Source organism: Suricata suricatta, chromosome 5 (genome assembly GCF_006229205.1).
Source record: "Suricata suricatta isolate VVHF042 chromosome 5, meerkat_22Aug2017_6uvM2_HiC, whole genome shotgun sequence".
NCBI classification, from domain to species: domain Eukaryota; kingdom Metazoa; phylum Chordata; class Mammalia; order Carnivora; family Herpestidae; genus Suricata; species Suricata suricatta.
The window spans coordinates 125461383-125483571 of NC_043704.1; the positions used below are offsets into that span (position 1 = coordinate 125461383).

Sequence of the window (22189 nt, forward strand, 5' to 3'; positions counted from 1 at the left end):
CACACACACACACACACACACACACACACACACACACATATATATATACTTATATATATAGAATAAATATAAATAAGTGTATATATATATTTATATGTATAAATTCTAACTGATCTAGCAACAATTCAGGAAAACCTGAGTGGCAGGAGATAAAGAACCAGGTGCAGAGGACATGGCATCTGGCTCCTTCACTTATCTGTGGCAAGTACTTAATTTTGCTGAGTCTCAATTCCCATCCTTCCCCCAAACTGTATACTAATAAATAAATAGGATAAAACATTAACAACTGTTAAATCGAAGTGTGGGCTATAGATGCTCACTACACTATGACTTTTCTGTACTTTTAGAAATATTCATAATAAGTTGGGGGGAAAAAACAAATGTCCCCAAGTCAAAACTGATATATGACCCCATCAGAAAAGTCCCTGGCATCAAAACAGCTAAATAAAAATAGCTACATCAAACAGCTGCACCAACCCTCCCATGGCATTGTGAGAATATAAATTGGTTCAGCCTTTTTGGAGGGTAACTTGCAACATCCATCAAACTTTTAAACAAGCCGTATTTAAGAAAAAAATTTTTTTAGATATCAATCACACAGGAAGGTTGTATGAGTGGAACCAACAACTTCCACAGATCTTTTACCCTGAGTCATCAATGTTTAACATTTTGCCATATTCACTCTTTCATTCTCTCTTTCTACACATATTTAAAATATAACAGGGCACCTGAGTGTCTCAGTTGGTTAAGCAATCGACTTTAGCTCAGGTCATGATCACGCAGTTTGTGGGTTCCAGCCCCGCGTTGGGTTCTGTGCTGCCAGCTCGAAGCCTGGAGGCACAGATTCTGTGTCTCCCTCTCTCTCTCTGCCCCTCTCCCACTCCTGCTCTGTCTGTCTGTCTCTCTCTCTAAATTAAATAAACATTTTTTAAAAATTTTTAAAGAAAAAAATAAAGCATAACAGAATATAACATATTTCATATATAGTATATGTACCTTCATTATAATATATACACACACATTGATTTATTTGCTGATTTATTTCCCACTGTGAACCCTCTGAGAGTAGAGTATATACATTAAAAGAGAAGGATATTCTCTTATTTGGTCATAATACATTATCAAATTTGAAACATTTAATATTATTATAATACTTTCATTTAATGAGACCCTCTCCCTTAATGTTAGGAGCCCACTGTCAACTATTAATTGTCCCAATACTGTCCTTAAGAGCATCATTTTTTTCTGTGCAGGATCTAGAAAAGGGTCATGTGTTACAGTCACTTGTCATGTCTCTTAGTTTTGTTTTGCTTCTTAGTGCTCCAACAAAATGGTCCAAAAATGGTTTGTTAAATTGTTTAGAAAGGCTGCTTCCCTGACACAGAAATTTAGAGCCTGGGACTCTTCTCAAGGTAGATCTGAATTTGGTCACCATGGGGTGGGGCCTGGAGATACTTCATTTCCAACGAGCTCTCAGGTGAAGCCCACAGACCACAGTTCACAAACCCTACACAGAGCATGAAACCAAAGGAAATAACTAATGAAAATCTGGTGCAGAGCATTGCAAGGAGCATCTTGCTTTTCTTTAGATGAACCGTGTTGGCAATGTCAGCTGGGCCTCAGGACTCAGCACAAAACACTGACGCTGAGCCGACCCTCACAGGAACATCTCCTGGGCTTTCTGGAGCCAAGAGGTTGCAGAGAAAGGGGCATACATCACAGAAACAAACATCTCTGTGAGTTCTCCACACCAGATGATTTCAACTTTGGGCAGGGCAAGCCTGGATAGAAGGCTGACTCATTTTCCTTTAAAAGTTACCCCTGCCCCTAAATGTCCATCACCTGATGAGTGGATCAAGAAGATGTGGTATATATATACAATGGAGTATTACATGGCAATGAGAAAGAATGAAATATGGCCATTTGTAGGAAAGTGGATGAACCTTGAGGGTGTCATGCTAAGCGAAATAAGTCAGGCAGAGAAGGATACAAACCATATGTTTGCACTCATAGGTCTAACAGGAAAACAGGAGAAACCTAATGGAGGACCAAGGGGAGGGGAAGAGGGAAATAGAGTTGGGGAGAGAGAGGGATGCAAAACTTGAGAGACTACTGAATACTGAAAACGAACTGAGGGTTGAAGGGGGAGGGGGAGGGGGAAGGGAGGTGGTGGTGATGGAGGAGGGCACTTGTGGGGAAAAGCACTGGGTGTTGTACGGAAACCAATTTGACAATAAACTATTTTTTTTTTAAAAGTTACCCCTCCCTTCAGGAAGCCACCCTGGTTACCGCAGCCTACTCCAATCTCTCCGTCCTCTGACTTCCTGCAACACTGACTGCCTGGCTGAACCACTGAGGACTCACCTGACTGTAACTGCTCTTCTAGGTACCTGCTTTTAACCCTTCTAGGTACTTGCCTTTCCCCTCCCATCACCAGGCCTCTGCTTCTGCTACTTCTCTCATGATGTGCTCCCTACCACCCTCCAGCTCATATATTCGAGGCCCAGTTTACCTCTAAGCTTCCCCTAGAAACAGGTCTTTCAAAGGCAGCTCCTCATCTGAACCGTCCTGGGGTCTCTCCACACAGGACCACGTGTACCGGTCTTGTCTCCACAACTAGATCTTCAGAGGAATCTGCTGTCTTTGCTTTTGTTTGACATGAGTCCCTGGCTTTATGCCTTGGGGTCACCAGCATCAGCCGTTCCCTGAGTGACCTATGCAGTGTAACACAGACCCACGTCATCCACTCATCCCTCTATTCCTCCACATTTACCAAGTGCCTGCTCTGTGCCAGGCCCTGGGCTGGATTCTGGGGCACCCTCAGGCAGCTCGTGCTGCCCACAGTCGCAAATGATGCAGTACCGATGGCAGCTTTCCTCATGAGCACAAGAGGTGCTTGTGAGAAGTGACGTGGGGCCCAGCTGAGTATTCCAATCCTTGATGACACCATGCCAGGCCTCTTTATCCTCATGTGTCACCTCCCCCATGATTACGGTGATCACTGATCATCAGGCAAATAACAGCAAGCATAGCTGAAACATGTAACATCATCCCCAGTGTTGGAAAGGTATGGAATCCTGAGTCTGCGATCTACAGTTCAGAAATGGAAAAAAAGGCATCCTCCTCAGCTTGAATGCAGCCCAAACCAGAAGGGCAGGGAGATCCCTCAGGAGTTAGAACGGCAGGAGACAAATGATGGGCCTCCCAGGACACCCAGCCCTGAGCGTCTGGGCTGAGTCTGGGTGTGCTTCCCTGTGCAGGCTCAGACCACCCTTTCTAGGGGAATCACACCTTTCTTCATAAAAAGAAAACCCAAAACCAAAAGATACCTGTCACAGGAACACCCTGGGCAAGTAGAACTCTTGGGGATTTCTACCTGATTTCTGCTGCCACCAGGGCAAAGCTGGACAGAGGTGGGGGTGGTACAGGTCCTTCCTGCATACCCAGAAGCGTGGGTAGAAGTGTGGGCAGAGATAAAGTTAGAATATGGTAAATAAACACTGGGAACAAATCCCAGATCACCTGACCTACAGCCTCCTATGGAGGCTCACACAGTCCCATAGCGATAGTCCACTTTCCAAGGTGTTGACCCCCGTCTGGGGATATACATTGTCCCTGAAAAGTAACACCCATCCTTGTGGAGATCATGGTCCATCCCTACCCGCACTCCAGGCATGAGATCAAGCAGGTAGCAACCTATGGACTTCTCAGCACAACACAGCAACTCAACGGTCATGTGGAATAGGGGGAGCAATCCTCTGTTACCTTCAAACAACCATCCAAGTTGGAAATGGACCCAGAACAGACAACCCAACAACAAAAAAGGACAAAACATCTGAATATCCATTTCATCAAAGAACACATATGAATGGCAAAGAGGCACATTAAGAGCACATCATTAGTCATTAGAGAAATGTACCTGGAAACCACAACGAGATGCCATTATATACCCACCAGAATGGTTAAAACTTAAAAGACTGACAATAACAGCTGTCAGTGAATGTGGAGCAACTGGGACTCTCATGCATTGCTGGTAGGAATACAAGTGCAGCCCCTCTGGAAAACAAACTGGCCATCTCATAAAGTCAAATGTACACTTACCATATTATCCAGCAATTCCACTCCTAGGCACTTACCCAAGAGAAATGCAACCCCATTTTTCATTTTGTGTCTACAGGAAGACATGTACTTATAGTAGCTTTATTTATTAAAGCCCAAAAATAGAAACTAGGAAAAAAAGTCCATCAACTATTAAATGGCTAAACCAACCATGATTTATCTATGCAATGAGATATTACTCAGCAATAAAAAGGAAGGAACCAATAATACACTCAACAACATGGAGAAATCTCAAATGCATTATGTTAAGTGAAAGAAGCCAAACATATGCTACAATTCCATTTACATGAACTTCTAGAAAAGGCAAAACTAAAGAGCCAGAATTCAGCTCAGTGGATGACAGCAGCCAAGGGCAGAGGGAAGAGAATAACAGAGAAGGGACAGGAGGGTAATTAAAATGTTCTATATCGTGCTTGTGCAGTGACTAACAACCACATCCATTTGTCAAGTCTCAAGGGATCCTACAGTTAAAATCGTGAACTTTACTATATGTAAATTATACCTCAAGAAATTGTATTTCTTTTATTTTTTTTAATATATTTTAATGGGGTGCCTGGGTGGCTCAGTCAGTTAAGCATCTGACTTCAGCGCAGGTCATGATCTCATGGTCTGTGAGGTCAAGCCCCATGTCGGGCTCTGTGCTGACAGCTCAGAGCCTGGAGCCTGCTTCAGATTCTGTGTCTCCCTCTCTCTCTGTCCCTCTCCTGCTCATACCTGTCTCTGTCTCTCAAAAATGAATAAATGTTTTTAAAAAATTAAAAAAATATATATATATTATTGTCAAGTTAGCTATACAGTATATACAGTGTGCTCTTGGCTCAGGAGTAGATTCCTGTGAGTCATCTCTTACATGTAACTCCCAGTACTCATCCTAGCAAGTGCTCTCCTCAATGCCCATCACCCATTTTCCTCTCTTCTCCCCAACCCCCCTTCAACCCTCAGTTTTTTCTCTGTATTTAAGAGTCTCTTATGGTTTGCCTCCCTCTCTGTTTGGAACTGTTTTTCCCCTTCCCTTCTCCCATGGTCTTCTATTAAGTTTTCCAAATTTCAAAAATACATTTATTTTAAAAAGTGGACCCAGATGGGGATTAAGGAGAGCACTTGTTGTGATGAGCACTGGGTGTTGTATTTAAGTGTTGAATCACTAAATTGTACACCTAAAACTAATATACTGTACTGTAACTAACTGGAATATAAAGTTAAAAATTTTTTAATTAAAATTAACACTAAAAAATGGACCCAGAAAGACTCAAGAAACTATTTTCAAGTCTGGTATACTCAGGGCTGATGTCCAGAAAGTACAGGCTGGCAAAGCCATGCTTGTTAAAATACTGACATACTTCCACCCCTACCAGTTACCCTTGTGCCCCAGGACCCGACAACTAAAGGTTAATACCAGCCAGCAGGGGACCTCCTGGATCACCCAAGAGGAACATCCTTCCCAACAGGTGAAAGTTATATAGCAAAACAGATGGTGTGAAACAGTGCTCTTACTCAGCTGAGGGCTGGCTACTTTGCTATTAGGCTTACTTCATTGTGGTTATGTATTCTGAACAGGGGTGAAAACTGATTCTTGGGGGACACAGGGGAACCAAAACACTTAGATATTACAATGGTTTGTGGTCCTTCAAAAGGCTCCAGCATATAAACACCCATACGTATATTTGTGGTATTAACATTTTACAGGGTATGGCGTGCTCTTAGGAAGAAAAGACTCTTCAGAGCAGTAAGGATGAGAATAGGCTGAGAAATCACCGATCTAGATGCAGATCTCCTTGGGAGAGAGTGACGCCAGAGGGCAGCGCCTCACCCCGTGTGGAATTCCCACCTGCTAAGATTACCGTTGTGGTGGGCCCTGGTCATCAGCATAGTTAGGTGGCATACTTCGCTGGGAGGGTGTGCAGAAGGGGGTGGCCACAGGAGCTCCTGTGATCCTTCTCTACGGGACACCTCTTCAGGAGAAAGTCAGTCACCCAGTATCCTATTAAAGCCCTGAAAGCCAGCTTAACTCAGCAAATTCTCCCCAGGACTTCCAGAGTCAGTGCCCCCCTAAGCACAGGCCATCAAGACAGCTGCAGCCAAGACTCCACCACTAAGGTCTACAGGGACACAGCAGAAATCCAAGCCCCTCCACCCCTTTCCTCCCTGACACCTTAGCTTTCTGGAGCCCGCAATGGCAGAACCGTATGCGGCACGTTCACGGTTTTCTGCTGTGTTCGATAATAGAGACAAATTCCAGATGAGAAGAAAATGAGCACTGGAGATGAGTCCCTTGCTTTTGTCAAGCTCAGCCACGCCAAGAGCCTCCTCGGGAATGGCTTGCTTTAGACGCTTATACATTATGACAATACTGTAATTGTTCTTTCAGTCTCTTCCCCATATTTAATAACAACGTGAAGTGGGAGTCACAAAGGTCAGCCCTACCATACAATGAGCTCTGTTCTCATTGTCCTTTTCTGAATAGTGCCTTCCATTTGCCAGGCTGTTCCATGCCAGTGAGCCCTGGTGGTGGACGCCTGGTGCTGTTTCAGAACAGCACCACCTCCTTGGGGTGGAACACTCTAATTTGCTAAATGGTCCAGTGCCACTGTCTGTCTATTTCATCTGCATAAATACACACAGGGACACACACAGAGATACACGCACTCTGGGCTCTCCCACACCCCGCCCATGCTGCCGTCAGCTACAAGCCCAAGAACAGAAGGAATATCAACCGCCAGGACTAGAGAAACTAGGGGATACACACACACTTGGCCTATTCACGTGGGCAATTACTCTCTAGGTGGGTGAGGAGAAACTGTAGATGAATAGAGTCACATATCTATGCCAAAAAAAAAAAAAAAAAAAAAAGAAAGAAAGAAAAAGAAAGAGAAAAACCTTTCTTTAAATTTATTCTGAAAGCTGACAATAGGTAGCAAATGGGAATCTCTCTTTGCAGCATGTTGGCAGTGGACCAGGAAGCAGAGGCACACTGAGCTTTCATCTGGCCCCTGTGCCTTCCAGGTGTCTGCCCTCATTTCCCTTCCCTAAGCCTCAGTTGCCAGATCTGTAAGATGGACTTAATTCACAGCCTGTCGGAAGACAGGACTCTCCTCCAATATGGAGATCTGGGATTCTCCCTCAGAAGACATGTTATCAGAGGACGGTTTTCAGGAGGTAAGAGGTGACTGGGGGCTAAGAGGTTATTTCAGTGCAAGGGTCCTTGGAAGTCCGCATGCTCAGATAAGGTAAGGAGGCACTGCATTGTAATTCAGAACCCGTGTGATGTTGTAAGTAAACCTGTGTCTGGGTAGGTCTTGGTTTGGTAACTCAGGCACAGTCAAAGAGGGCAATGTAGCCCTGGCAGTCTATGTCAGAGAGCAGCTTTGTACCTAATCCTGAGGGTATGATAGTTGCTAAGGAACCATTGAGATGCAAATGAAATGGCAAATACTTAGCAGCAAGATATCAGAAAAGGGTGGGGAGGGGATGCTTTGAACAAGTTAGTCAGGTGAGTGAAAGGAAAATTACTTTCTTCTGATTGGAAAAAGAAAACCATGGGTTTTCATGCAGAGCAGCAGCATTGTGCTACTGTGTAAAAAAATATTATTTTAACTGTTCTTTTTCTGCTTGGCTGGGAGTAGAGGAAAGTTGGGAGCCAAGAGCAGGGAACTTGGAAGGGCAAATGGAGTCCTCCTCTGATGTATTCTAAGCAGATTCCTCAAGAGAGGAAGAGATATCTAAAGTATGAAGAAAGGTGTTTGCAAAGGACCCTAAGGTCTACCATCTTTATACAAGTCTTAAAGCCTTGACAAAACATACACAGAAAACCATGGATAAATATTCTGTTTATGCAAAACAGAAATTCCAGGTAAGACTAAGCCATGATTGATAAGATAATGCTGAGAAATGAAAGGAATTGAGCCATCTTATTGTTCCTGTGAGTTCACATTTCTTTCATTCTTGCTCTCCACTTGGTATCCAATTTACATGCAACCATTTGATGAAGATGTTCTGATAGCTATGTTACAAACAGGAGAGCTACAGTAAGAGGTGTGCCCCCTCATGCACTGTTTCCATCTTGCTCCAAAAGGAGCCCTCCTCCTTCAGAGTCTGGTTGAGATACCCTTGTCTTAAAATCACTGTGCCTCTAGCCAAACACCCCTGTTGTCTGCCTGTTCATTATTTGAGTTTGATCATGATGCTTAGGAAGACAGGGAACATCCTCAAGAAAGAAGCTGTTTGCCCAGCCATCTCCAGCTTTTCCCTTCCTGGGTTTTTACTTTTCTCCATCACCTTCGGTTCCCCCAGCTTTTCCCATATTCTCCCACCAGGACGATCACAGATACAGCCTCTCTATCTGCCCCTCCCCCACCTGCACTTTGTGTCCTTCCCATTACTGCACACACTAGCTCTCCATTATGTTCCGTGAATCAGTTATGTAGGAATGTTGAACAAGTGTGGTATACTGTCCAGCACCCACTCCTGTGTCTGGTAATGGCACCCTTTTTGTGGTGGCCCAGTCTTCATTACAGGCCAGGCACCTCAGGTGGGTCTGGGCTAACCCTCTCCCCCCAGCTCCAGACACAGATAGCTGTGTGCCCCCCATACTGGCCAGTGAGTGCATTCCATCATCCTCCTGATGGCCTGATTCACAAGAGAAGCTTAGGACACAAGGAAGGCCAACTACTGGGAGTGAGCCATTTTCTTCCTGCTGAAGTTTCGAGAGGATGTGAGGTTGAGCCGCCAGTGGCCACATTACCATCGCAGAAGGCCTGCCTGAGGATGGAGTCAACATAAATGACTCTGTTCATTGTCCCTTCAGATCCATTCTCCACTTTTCTTTGGCCTCTTCTGAGCCTGAGAAGACTGACCTTTCTGAACCAGGCATCCATACCCCCTGCCTTCTTACTGAGTTCATCCAATGGGAGGTGCTGGCAGGAAAAGAAAAAGTGGAGGTGAACAAGTTCAGGGAATACACTGCCCCATCTCTGCCCCTGCATGGTTTGGACAGCAGCTCCACTCCTCTCCTCTATGCCTACAGCCCCTGTCAGGGAGCCCTCTCTCCTGCTAAAGCTCTTTCCAGGTCTCCAAGCATCAGTCCCTTCCCTTGCCCCAATGGCTGTGGGGAGCCATGGCTTCCCACTGTTGCCAGCCACTGGCTGCATCTCCACCCTTAGTGATTCCCTTAACCCTATCTGTAACTCTGTCAAGAATCTCTTTGCTAAATTCTCCTCAAATAGCCCTTCGAGGGTGGAGTCTGTTTTCTGTCAGGACCCTTGCTGACACACAGAGCTAAGGTATGAGAAAAAGGAGACTGAGTCTGAGACATCCCTGGTGTCCCTAGGTATAATCAAAACCTAAGTCCCAAACTGTCCACAAATACAAGTGCCAGTAATCACCCCCTACCCTTTGCTTTCCTCCAGCTTGAGTTGAACATGTGTCTCGACAACCAGGGATCTGGCTAATAAAATAGGGAAAGCTCTAGATGGAGAGCTCTGGATGTCCACCTTCATGAGACAGAGAGTAAGAATAACTACCAGTCTTGGTTTCTCATTCACTCCCTCTGACAAACTTCTACCCTACCTCTACAGAGCTTCCCCCTATATAACTATATTGTCTCTCTCGTACGTACACACACACACACACACACACACACACTTATATACACGCCATGCACGTACACACGCTCCTTCCTCAAATCCTTCCCACTCGAAGTATAACCCTCTTGTCTGGTTTCTCCTAGCAGCTGATGTTTACCTGTTATATGGCATCTATCAGACTCCATTACATGTCCTGTTACACCTTGTAGTCTGCATGGCTCTGTCTCCCCCACCAGCCTGTTAATAGGTGGCTTCTTGAAGGAAACGCTATGTCTTCTTTACCTTCATGTTTTCAGTTTCAAGCATGATTGTTTCTCCTGTAGATGCCCAATAAATGGGTTCTGCATGAGGATTCATGAAACTGATGGCTCCTAAGCAAAGCTGTCAGTTCAGTCTCTTTGCTCCGGCTCCCCATTTTCCCTCTTGTAGCATCTGGGCTCTCAGGTCTGGAAGTGGCTCAGCCCTCACCTGGATATCCTGGGATGGGCTATATCATCCCTCATGGAAGCAAATTCCATCTTGGTTCCACTTGTCTGGAAAGAACTTCATAATCAAGCCAGAATCTATCATCCATGCAGAGTAAAGCTAAGCCTGGTTGGCAAGACCAGCCTTCGCGTACTCACAGAAAGAGGCTTTCCTTTCCCCTGCCTCTCCCAGGTTTCAAGTTGTCCAAGACTGCACCCATCACTTTCAATCACATTGCCTGTTTATCCTTTTATGGCACTTTCCTAAAATTTGATTCTATATTACTTGTCATCTTAATGACTGTCTGTCCCCCCACAAGGATGCTCCCAAGAGCTGGAGCATTTCCTGTTTTGTGCATATTGCCTAACATGTAGTAGGAGGCTAACAAACATGTGTTAGATGTTGAATGAATGAGGTATCATATCTCTTCCCCCTCCCCAGTTTCCCTGTAAATCCTCTCTGGTCTTCTCTAAACAATTTTTCTTTTACTACTTCTCCTACAATATTTTTGGTCATCAATTGCTGCATACCAGACCAACCCAAAATTTGATAGTTTTCAATGGTGACCACATCTATTTTGTTCACAAATACATGATTTGGACAGGGCTCAGTGAGGAAAGCCTGTCTTTTCCCACTAGGAGCCAGCAGGGATGGCAGGAAGGATGGGGGCTACAACCATCTGAAACCACCTCACTCCAGTGTCTGATATTGATGCTGGCAGTCAGCTGGGATTTGAGCTGGGGCTGGAGCTAGAACACATGGCCTTTCCACGTGGTTTGGGCATCCTCACAATATGGTGGCTGGGTCACAAAGGCAAGCATGTCAAGAGAGAGAGAATGAGGCAGAGGCTGGAATCCTCAATGATCTCACCTCCAACATTATGCAGGATCACTTCTGCCATGTTCTAGTCACTAGATTGAGTAACAGGGCCAACCCATATTTAAGGGGAGAGAAACGGAGCTTCATGTTTTGATAAGAAGCACATCCAAAAATTGGCAGAGATGTTTTAAACTACCATATAGGACATGATTTCAGGTTTTTACACAACACAGACCTGATTCCACCTACCTATGTGCCACATGCTGGGGATATCGTGACAATTAAGGTAGAGTCCTACCCTTCAGAGGCTCACAGCACTATGGGGTATCCAGCAAAAGCAACATACAAGTACAAATCAGTGGGGAATGTGCTCCCACAGAGGGAGGCAGAGGGAGCTGTGGTAGAGACCAGCAGGCCACCAAATCCAACCTGGGGCTGGTGGGAAGGCTTCCAAAAGAAGGTGATCACGGTCATGAATTCTAAAGAATGTTAGGGTTAGCCAATTAAAGATCAGTGAAAAATATAACAAAAGTGGAGCAGGCAGGTGCAGACCCAGAGGCACACAGCAGCAGAAGGCTCAGTTTGGCCTCTGCACAAATGGGAAAAAAGAAATAGGGATGTTGCTCAGGGTGTGTGTACCTGTGGAGTATGTATGCATGTGTGCCCATTTGGAGCAGGGGGGAACGGAGCAGCGGGAGAACACAGGAGGAAAGGAGGACCTAGACCATGAAAGGTCTTGTACTGGTCACAAAGATGCCAGAAAAGACTCGCTTGTACAGGCCAGGGCAAACTGAAATATCAATCTACGGCCTGATGCTCAAAGTATGGTCTGACCAGTGCCCAACACATGCCCCTGGGTATCTGCCAAAGCTCAACGAATTTTTCTGATAATACTGAGACCCTCTTCCTTGCCCTGAAAGTTACAGCCTGTGCTCCTCCACCCAGACCATTTGGATGCATTGCCAAAGGGGTTGTAAGCATCTTGGGATGGCTCCCCTTCCACCCTTCCCTTCCCCAGTGAGGCTCCTACTCTCTTCTTCTTCCCTCCTCCAAGCTCATCACCCAGTTTCAGCCTCAGCATCAATGAGAAAGCCAAGGGCAAGGGTCCTACCTTGATGTGCCGAAAAAACAGCAAGAAGAAGACAACAGAATAATTAACTGCAGGGCCCAGCTGCCTCTCGCAGATAAGGCATATCCTCAGCCACCACTGTCGATAGGGCTGCCTGCAATTACTCCTGGTCCTTCCCACAATCACAGCCCCCAGGAGGACCAACTGTCCAGTGAGACTAGGATACTGAGGTGCTCTCCTCCCGAACCTCCCACACATCCTTCCGTGCTCAAAGCTGATGCTAAATCTCAATGTCCTCCTCTGATGTCATAGTGTCACACCTGGCCAGCTGGGTGGGAACAACCAGAACTCAAAAAGCAACACAGACCCAGGCAGGACAGACCAACAGGACAGAACCAGGGGTGGGAGGGTTCTCCAAAGGTAAGCACCCACAGCTCTCCCTTCCCCTGGAAGGTGGGCCTGTGGAGGGAGCTCCGGGAGACCCACAGTGACCGTGCTCCTCACACTCTTCTAACTCCCACCAGTAAGAGCCAGGCACAGATGCCAAATTGCAATCACCTAAGCAAAACCACTCATCAGAGACAAGAGCCAGATGGACACCCAGCAAAAAGAAAACCAATAATGACCATGGTGGGGATCTAACTGCTGGGGAGCACACGGGAAAGGCAAAGCACAGGCAGGAATATACAAAAAGCTTTTCTTCCAGCCTGAAGCACAGTTTGGGCAGTTCCAGAGAGCGAAAGGAGAGCACGGCCAAAGAGACCTGAATGTGGAGACCCATAACATTGTCTGGTACCTCTGACAGCACTCGGTAGGACAGTGAACAGCTGGTGCCTAATAGATGTACCCTAATTCATAAATAAGCAACGTTAATGGAAAAGGTGCTCGACTGGGAGGCAGAGGCCTGGGGAGGTGTTCAACTTGTCAAAACTTCAGTTTGAATCTTAGTTCTTGAGTCAGCAACTTAACTCCTAAGACCCTCAGCCTTCTCACCTATAAAATGGGACAGTGAGTGCTTCGATACTAAGCTTATGGGGATCAAGATATACATAGGGTCCATCATGTGGTAAATGCTCGATAGGCAACAGGCAGATGAGAGCGTAGTTCAGTCCTGGATCTAGTGCCACCAGGCTATAGGATTTCTGGAAAGTTTCGTCCCTCATGTCCTACCCCTGGTCTCAGCTCCCTGGAGCTTACACAGCCCCAAAGGACCTCAGAGGCTAATGTTAGGCGACAGCCGGGGGTCCCTGCTCCCCTCACTTGCCCCCTCCCTTTCTGGCCACCTGCCTCTGCCCATTTCTCTGCTCATTATCACCTCTACTGGGGGATGAAGAAGCAGTGCAAGGAGGGTAAATTCAAATCAGTCATTTTGTCACTTGCTGTCAGGAAGCGGGAGGGAAGAGAGGAGAGAGATTCAGGGCCTCAGGTGCAATTTGCAGGCAGAAATGAGTCCTGGTAATTCTCAAGAAATTTCCTATATGTGTCCATATTGGCCCAGCTCTGCTACAGAGAACTCTAGGGGAAACTTCCATGAGGGGACAGTGCAGCCTCCGTAAGCAGTGGCTGATGGCATTGTCTGTGCTGCTGAGATTTCACCTGATCTGGACAAACACTGACAGAGGGGGAAACATGTCCTTCTTCTTCTCATCTTTGTTCCTCTTTAGCAAACAGACTGGCCTAAAGCCCCAGTTGTCAGTAGGGTCCCACAGTATAGTGAAAGGCTCTCAGACCTTCAGCTGAGGAATGCTCCATGCTGGCTGGGGAGTGAGTGAGCAGGTGAGCAAGATGCCTTTTCTAGGCTGTGGAAATGAAACCTTCTCATTCACTAAGTTAGAGGCAAGCTTACAAGCCAGATGCACCGAGAGACACTCAGCAGATGAACCCATGTGGGGCCAGCAGGGACTGTGGGGCCAGGGCTGGCTGTGCCACCTACATAGGCCCGGGCCTGCTGCCAGCCAGCGGGAGGTCCCTAGAGTAGGGACCTCGAGAGGGACACTAGGCTAAAGCCCTTCTTGATGCCAGCCAAGCTCACCCTCACTCATCTCTGTGCCCAAAAATTGGGTCATGAGCTGTCCCCACAAAAAACCCACCAGCCTTTGAGGAGCTCACCCTACCCACAATTAGTCAGGGGGTCACCAGGGCACACCGTGCCCCAGACAATCCTAAAATTGTCTATCCCCTACTTCTACACTGCTTCTACCCTAGGGTTTGCCCCCTGCCCTTCTCCATCATAATGACCCCTCCTCTAGTCTGATTCAACAGTCAGAAAACTGAGGCACAGGGAGGGAGAGGCTAACCGCGCATCTGGTTGTTCCCTATGTGTTAGGCCAGGTGGAAAGCAGTTTTCCATTAGCAAAGAACCAACCGCCCATCCTCCAAGCCTCCCTGGAAAGTGTGTTCCCATTTCTCTAATCCCCAGAGGACTGACCAACTAAAGCCAGCAAGGCAGCTCAGACATCAGGTGTCAGAGGTCTTTGATGGGGCAGGTGGCCCCCCTCTCCAACCAAGCAGTCAAACACACTCTGACCAAGAGGCCCAACTGTTGCTGGAATTGAAATGGAATGCACAGAAGGAGCTGAGGAATTTCTCATGTACTATTTTGTTTTTAAATATGAAATCTCTCCCAGGGCGTTACTTTATTACTATAGTAATTTCCTCAGAAGGGCAGGCATCCAATGCTCTGTTTCTCCACCACCTTTGGAGACATGGAAATCTGACAGAAATATTCAGGCTGTTTAAGTGGCTAGTGCAGAAGAGGGAGACATAAAGGGAGCTCTTCTAAGGAATGCAGACTCCTGAAATCCAGGTGGACGGATGTGCTCTAGGCTATCAGGTGGAGACAGGTAAGGCTCCCATGTACCCCCCTCCACTATCCCCAGAATGCATACGATGCTCAGGCTCATCTCCTCTGGGGACACTTGCCATTAATCATTTCTTCTTTGGGAGAGCTAGCCAGAGTAGGAAGAGGAGAGGAGGAAAGATACTCCAGTCCTTCCATCAGATTCCTGATCAGAAGCCACACTGTGGTGCAGGTCTCCAGCAGAGAGAGAGAGAGAGAGAGAGAGAGAGAGAGAGAGAGAGAGAGAGAGTGTGTGTGTAGATGTGAAGGTGGGAAGTGGGAAGAATGGGCAGGAAGGGAGATACATGGAGACTGGTGTTCAAGCTGAAGCGTTAGGTGTAACTGAACTGAAGGGAGATACATGGAGATTGGTGTTCAAGCTGAAGCATCAAGTGTAACTGAACACCTCACACATCTCTTCTCTCATAACTATGGAAGCATGGAGTGCCCACTAATCAGTAAGTACCCACTGGCCAATGGCTGACTTAGCCCCAGAATTCTTCCAGCCCACAGATTCAAGCCAATCTGAACCTTTCTTCACACAAAGCCTACAAAAGTGGTCAAGTAAGGTGGATGATTAAAAACACAGACCACAGAATCTGACCACCTGGGTTCAAGTGCACTGCCACTTAGCTAGCTATGTGACCTTATCAAATGACTTCTCTACTCTGTATCTCAATCTTCTAACCTGAAAAATGGGAGAGTAGGGTTGATAACAATACCTAACTGATACAGTTGTACCGATTAAGTGAACTGACTCATGTAAAGCACCTATAACAACACCTATGTTAAGTGCTGGCTATCACCAGCAGCTCCCAAATACACTGGTGCCAGGCACCCTGCATCTGAATCACTGGAGCCCTTCATTAAAAAAATGCAGATGTCCAGGCCATTTGGACTCAGTGAGTGCAAAAGGGAACAAGACTGCCAGAATTTCTGACTGCAGCCTCATTGAGAACCTCCCCATGGGCAGCGTTTCCCGGAAGCACTACGTCATGATCTTTATAGGGAAGCTGGAGACAGATTCTCAGGGCCCGTCCAGACCGGCTGAACTTCAGTGGTTAGAGCCCATGAGCCTACAACAAAGTGCCTAAGTGTGATGAAGATTCCTGAAGTCTGAGAACCACTGCCCAAGATGATACTCCCCTCTTTTGGTTTTTAAAATTGCTTCCACTCTTTGCTCACACTGTGGAAGGCTATGCTCCTGAATCAGAGTAGTATTAAGAACTCTTAGAAAACAGTTACAGATGACTATTCTGATTCAATAATAAAAATTTATCTTTGACTTTAACTTTAGTTTTAAACTACTACAGGTATATCCTAACATATTTAACTTGTCCAACTTCTAAGGTTGGAACAGGTGAGCATCATGACTCACTGTACAGAGAAAGGCACTTGGCCAGGGAGACTAGGTGATTTTCCCAAGCCACAGAGTTGGGAGATGAAAAATTTGCCTTCACAATCCAATCTGTCTCCACTTCATGGAGACCTCAGCCCCATCCTTGTGGCCAGAACCCATTCCTGACCCCACACCTCCTCTACTACCCCAAGTTCATGAAATTCAGCCAACCAACTAGAGAATAGGTTGCCTCTAGTAAATGGGGTGGGGGAAGATCACAGGGTCATGCACACCTTGACTCCACCCTTCTTGGGTTCAATCTGTTTTATAAATGATTACTGCTGGGGACGCCTGGGTGGCTCAGTTGGTTGAGCAACTGACTTTCGCTCAGGTCATGATCTCCTGGTTTGCGGGTTTGAGCCCCGCGTCAGGCTCTGTGCTGACAGCTTGCTCAGAGCCTAGAGTTTGCTTCGGATTCTTTCTCTCCATCTCTTTCTGCCCCTACCCTGTTTGTGCTATGTCTCTGTCTCTCAATAATAAATGTGAAAAAAAAAAAAAAAGGTTTTTTTAAACGATTACTTCTGGATGGGTAAAATCGTAAAGAATATCGTATCCTGTCTCTGCCTTACAGGCCTTTCCCAAAGCACATGCTGGTAATCAGGATCCATATATGTGAGGGGCCAGGATAGGGGTTCTAGGATCTAGGTCTGGTTTTACAGAGGTCAACAAATGGCAGGAGGGGCTGGGGCAGGACACGATGTGGCCCAGCAGGCCTTCCTCATACCCCTGGGCATCACCAGTGACAACTCTGTTCTGTCGACCCAGAAGGTTCAAGCTGGGGCTGGGTCCAATCTCTGCAGCTGTTTACACTGCCAGGAATTCTCTCAAGCAATTACCCAGAGCTGCGTTGCCCTGCCTCACCAGCATTCCAATCGCTGGCTTGAGGGGGTCCCTACACAAACACTGAGTAATAGCCACCTTTTCACAATGCATAGAAAATAAAATCACCTAATAGAATTTCCTCAAATTTGCTTTTCTCTCCAAGACACTTTTTTTTAATCTTTGGCGCCTGCTACTGCTTGTAGGCTCATGCACACTCACAGATACCCAAAACAGATGTACACACAGCAAAGAAATAGTAACATAAAATGCAGAAAGAGCCAATCAGGGCCTAGCCTGGTGGCCTGTTTCAGACACATGGGCTGAGGATGGGGGTTTTTCACCATAAACTTATAATGGAGATTTAAGTACATACGGTATAACTCAGTGCCTTTGCATCTTAAGGTGGGGTATGCCACAAAGGAGTACAGTAACTCAGGTATGTATTCATGCATCAACAGCCCCTAGTGATAACCCAATATTTGTCAAGCCCTGAGAAATCTACACATGTGCATGTTCAAGGACAGCAAGCCCAGGACTTCACTGCAGGCCACACCTAAAAGCAGACATGCTGGGAGACCTCTGGTCAGCCACTCTCCAAACATTGAGGCCACCTGCAGGTACATAGTCATTCATGGATGCTAAGGGTAGGGCTGGGAAGATGCTGTGAGCTTTCAGTGATGCCGGATGGCTGCCTCCCAGAAAAGCCAACATGCTTATTAGTCCACACTGAGGGTGGGTGTTTGCTGCCAGCCCAACCGTCCTACTGCTGCAGAAACACCCCCAAAGAAGGCCAGGTCTCCAGACCCTGTTTTGAAGAGCAGAGGCCAAAGGGCAGCTCAGAGAAGGCAGGTGGTTGCCTTTGCCTGTGGACATTAGCAGCCCATTCTCAACAAGCTCCTAGACACAGCGTGAAAAGACAGAGGCTTGAATAAGCAAGTGTTTAGAGACTAAGAGGCCTGGGTCTGTGTCCAGAAAGCCAGAGGATTTCAGCATCCCTGCCTTCTAGCCTGCCCTGTTCTCCTCTGAAAATAGACTTTAAAAGCCCCAGGCAGCCTCCCCCCCCAACACAATGCCATCTCTCTCCCCACAAAGCAGAGCCAATGGAAATGGGGAAGAGGAGGGAAAAAGAGGGAGGAGTGCTCTCTTTCAGTGTGGATTTCCCACACCTCATGTCAACCAGCCCCTTTTTTCCTTCTTCCCAGGCAGAGAATCTCATAGGGGCCTGCCTGTCTGGCCAAGTGTCTCTAACTGGCTCATGGCTGCCACTGTCCCTTTGTTCCTGCCCTGGCCTGGGCTAAGGATCTGCCTGGTCTTGGAGCTGCTTGCCCCAGGGCAATTCTACCAGAGCCCCACCAAGGGGAAAAAAAAACAAGTTAAGGGGCCAAACCAGCAAAGAGAGTTTGGGAGGGATCTGCTGTTTGTGTAGGCAGCTCATTGATCCACTTTTCTGATAATTATCCCTCACTCATCACAAACCGAATGCGGCTGGCCCCTGCCCAGCCAGGCAGGCAGGAAGGCGGCTCTGCGTGTGAAGAGGAGAAAAAGAACCTGCCTGTGTTCGCTGGAGAGATAGGAGTGAATGGTGTGTACTATTCCTGCGCACTGAGCAGGGACTCCGGGGCTGCTTTCATATTCTGCTGAATGTGGTGTTTCTTTTAACCCTTGCTGGAGAGATTTTCAGTCCAGAAAGCCAGGTTCCTCTTGTTAGGCTGCTGGCAAAGTTGCCGGGGCTGTGCTGAAAAGGAACACAACTCCCACAAAGTGAGCCACTCCAGGACACCTAGTGACAGGGCGGATATACAGGGCTGGGCGCCACCGGTACAAGGGCACCCTCCCTCGGGCAGCTCCAGCCCAGGAGAACGAGAGAGCTAATCAAGACAAGAAGGGATCTAGGGAGGAAACTGCGGGCATCCAGACGCCTGGTGTGTTCCCATGCACTTGCTCTCCAAACAATTTTGCTCGCTTGCATGGGCCCTCCTTTCATTGATGGAGACCCAGTGCCAAGACCAGGGTCCCAAAGCGGGCACCCATCTGCTCTCCGAGCCCCAGCCTCGGACCCTCTTGGGGGCGTGAAGAGCTGCGGGTAGGACGTGGCGCGCCAGAGCTACCAAGTCCAGCCTCGCCTCGCCCATTGCTCATGCTCGCTCACGCAGATAGTCCTGACCGGTTTGGAAGTGTACAACGCCACGCTTGTTCTATTTCAACTGCTCCCGCCTTTGCCTCTCCGTAAGTCAAACCCAAGCATCCCTGCTCAGGGGTGTCGCCCGCGCTCCACACAGCTCGAGACTCCGCACGCCCCAAAATGCAATCCCTCCGCACAAAGACCAGTAGCCGGAAGGGCAGAAGGCAGACAAAAACAAAAACAAACAAACAAAAACAAACAAACAAAAAAAACCATCTTCAGAAAAGCAAGTGAGAGCTTTCTAGGTATTCTTCGTCACATCCCCACGCCACCAGAACGAACGCGGTACACCGTGGTCTTCCCCACGCAGGGAAGGAATCAGCCCCGCCTGCGGGCCCAGAATACCCCAGCTCCATTCAGAGAAGGGCAGCGCTTTCCGGAGGTGTCTAGCGCCCCGGACCACCGTATCCGGGTTGGGGGCGTTTCCGCTAGGCAACCGTTAACAGCCTGCAAGGGACCCGACAGCCCAGCGGAGTGAGCCCCCAGTTCAGAACGCAACGCGGGCACCATGGTCCCTCCAGCGCCCAGCACGGAGTCCCTCCGCGGAGTTTCAACCCGCTGGCCACCGCGAAACGCAGGGGCGAGCACAGCCGCGGCGGCGCACCACCCGGACAGTGGCTTCCACTCCGGCAACTCCGCTCGGCTCCCGGGCCGAATCGCGTTCCCAGGAGGGACTGCAGCCCACGCTCGGTGGCTGGGACCGGGGGCGGGGAAGGGGCGGGGAGCAGGGCAGGGATTTCCCACAGGGATTCGCGGAGCAGCCGAAGGAGGATGCTCCCTGCTGCGCCAGGCGCGGTGCCCACGGGGCGCGCTTGCCGGGCCACAGCCCAAGGCGCAGCCAAGACTGAAGTAGAAGGAGGAGTGTCGCTGCCTGTCCGCCTTCTGGCTGGCGAGTCTCCCTTCTGGGGCGAAGGTGATGCTGGACGAGTTTCGGCCGGACCTACCACCCACCCACCACACCCCCATTCTCAGACTCAAGAGGCGACAAAGGTATCCGCCTCGCCCAGACTTGACCCCCCCAAAAAATGCAGCTTTCGCAGGCTCCTGAACCACCAGACTGTCCACCAAGGGGACGCCCAATGAACTCATCCCCTCTCCTCCGGTGGCCACTTTCGGGACACCGGGATAGACCTCTGGCCCCCGCACTTAGGGCTAGCCCGCCGAACCCAGAGTCCCCGAGCCCGAGCTGAGCGAAAGGAGAGGTAGCACACGGCCACCTAAGCGCATCTGTGGCCAGGACAGGAAGGGAGCCGACAGGCACTCGCACTCCAGGGGCCAGATGGCTGGAGTTCTCCCTTCGTCCCCAGTACCGGGCGCATCCGGAGCTAAGGAGCCTGCACCGCAATGCAGCGGGCTCCACGCTCCCCGAGCCGAGCCGAGCCGAAGCTGCGAAAGACCGGAGCTGCCCGGGAGCTCCGGGGCGCGGTAGCCAGGGGCTCCGCAAACCAGCTGCAGGCACTGAGAACCAGCCGGGGGCGCACCAGGGTGCCGCCTCAGCCTCAAGCTCGATCGGCAGGGGCTCCCCAGCTGCCTTGCCCTCCCCGTCCCTGGAGGCTGGCGGCGCGAAGCATCCAGAGCAGTCCCAGGGACACAGCTGCCAGCCGCCAACTTGCTCCGCGGAGGCTACGTTACCTTCCATAGCGGACACTGCGGATGCCAGGAGGAGCAGCAGCAGGCAATCTGGGGCCATCGCCGGCCGGCGGCCCCCAGGCCAAGCCCAAGCCAAGGCAGCCGCGCGGGGAGGGCGCCGCTGCACTCCCCGCCGGTGGCTTCTCCGTATCCTTTCGCGCTCTCGCTGGGACCGGACTCCCCGGAGCGCGGCGTGGGCGTGGGCGGGAGTGTGCGCGCGTGGGGCGGTGCGGGCGGGCGTGGGTGAGGGTGTGCATGTGTGTGTGTGTGTTTATGGGAGAGGTGGGTGTGTGCCTGCGCGTGTAAGGGAGAGAGCGCGAGGGGAGTGTGAGCTGGGGAGAGCGCGCGAGTGCGTGTGCGTCCTGGTGTCACATTGCGAGCTACAGCGGAGCCTACGAGAGGACGGAGCCGGCCAGACTGACGCGGGAGGGAGTGGGATCCCCCACCATCAGCTCTCTCTCCACCCCTAACACCTCCTGTCCAATCAAGGAATCAAACCTGCAAAATTCCCCCGTCCAATCAGGCGCGAGCACCTCCTTACACTAGCATTGTTAGTTTAAGAAAAACTTTTGCTTGCAAGGCTGTGCGGGAGGGCTCAGAAGGCCCTAGGAGGGGTCAGGGCTCCCCCTCGTGGTGCTCTCAGAGAAGCGCACCCGCTCGCCCAGGTCCCGAGGCCCCAGACTTAGGGGGCCTGGGGAAGGAGTCTGTTGAGGCCCTTACCCTCCTTATAGTACACCAGGACTGGGTGACCTTTAAATAATCAATTTTTTCTTATTTCATCTTAGCAACACCTACCCTGACTACCCTTTAGAGTGCAACCCAAAGGTGCACTTTATCCTTCCTATTTATAGCAGTTCACCTTCTAACACCGTATGGGTTTTAAGTATCGTTTTTACTAATCAATTATGTTTGGGGGCACCTGTCCTTAAGCATCTGACTCTTAATTTCAGCTCAGGTCATGGTCTCATGGTTGGTGAGATCTATCCCCACACTGGGCTCTGCACTAAGAGTGTGCAGACTGCTTGGGATTCTCTCTCTCTTTGCCCCTCCTCCGACTCACTCTCTCTCTCAAATAAATTTTAAAAATTATGTTTACTGTGGGTCTCCCTTATTATAAGGAAAGATCTCCATTCTTGGGATTCATATGTGTGTTGTTACTACAGAAAACCCAGAGCATTGAACAGTGAGGGTGATGACATGTATATGAATGAGGTTCAGAGAATCTGTGCACTCCTGTTCCAGCATGTACAGCTCACTAAATATG

At 48.8% G+C, this 22189-nt stretch overlaps 1 protein-coding gene across 2 annotated transcripts in view; it reads right to left on the reverse strand.

Moving 5' to 3' along the window:
• EPHB1 (EPH receptor B1) overlaps positions 1–21342 on the reverse strand; it is a 414308-nt gene extending 392966 nt beyond the window's left edge. For both annotated transcript variants that reach the window (XR_003908874.1, XM_029940232.1), the window contains exon 1: positions 20929–21342. Coding sequence is in view for 1 of the 2 variants with exons in the window: in XM_029940232.1 (XP_029796092.1) it covers positions 20929–20986 (58 nt within the window). In the remaining variant the exon portion in view is untranslated. The remainder of the gene's footprint in view (positions 1–20928) is intronic.
• Positions 21343–22189: the final 847 nt, after the last annotated feature.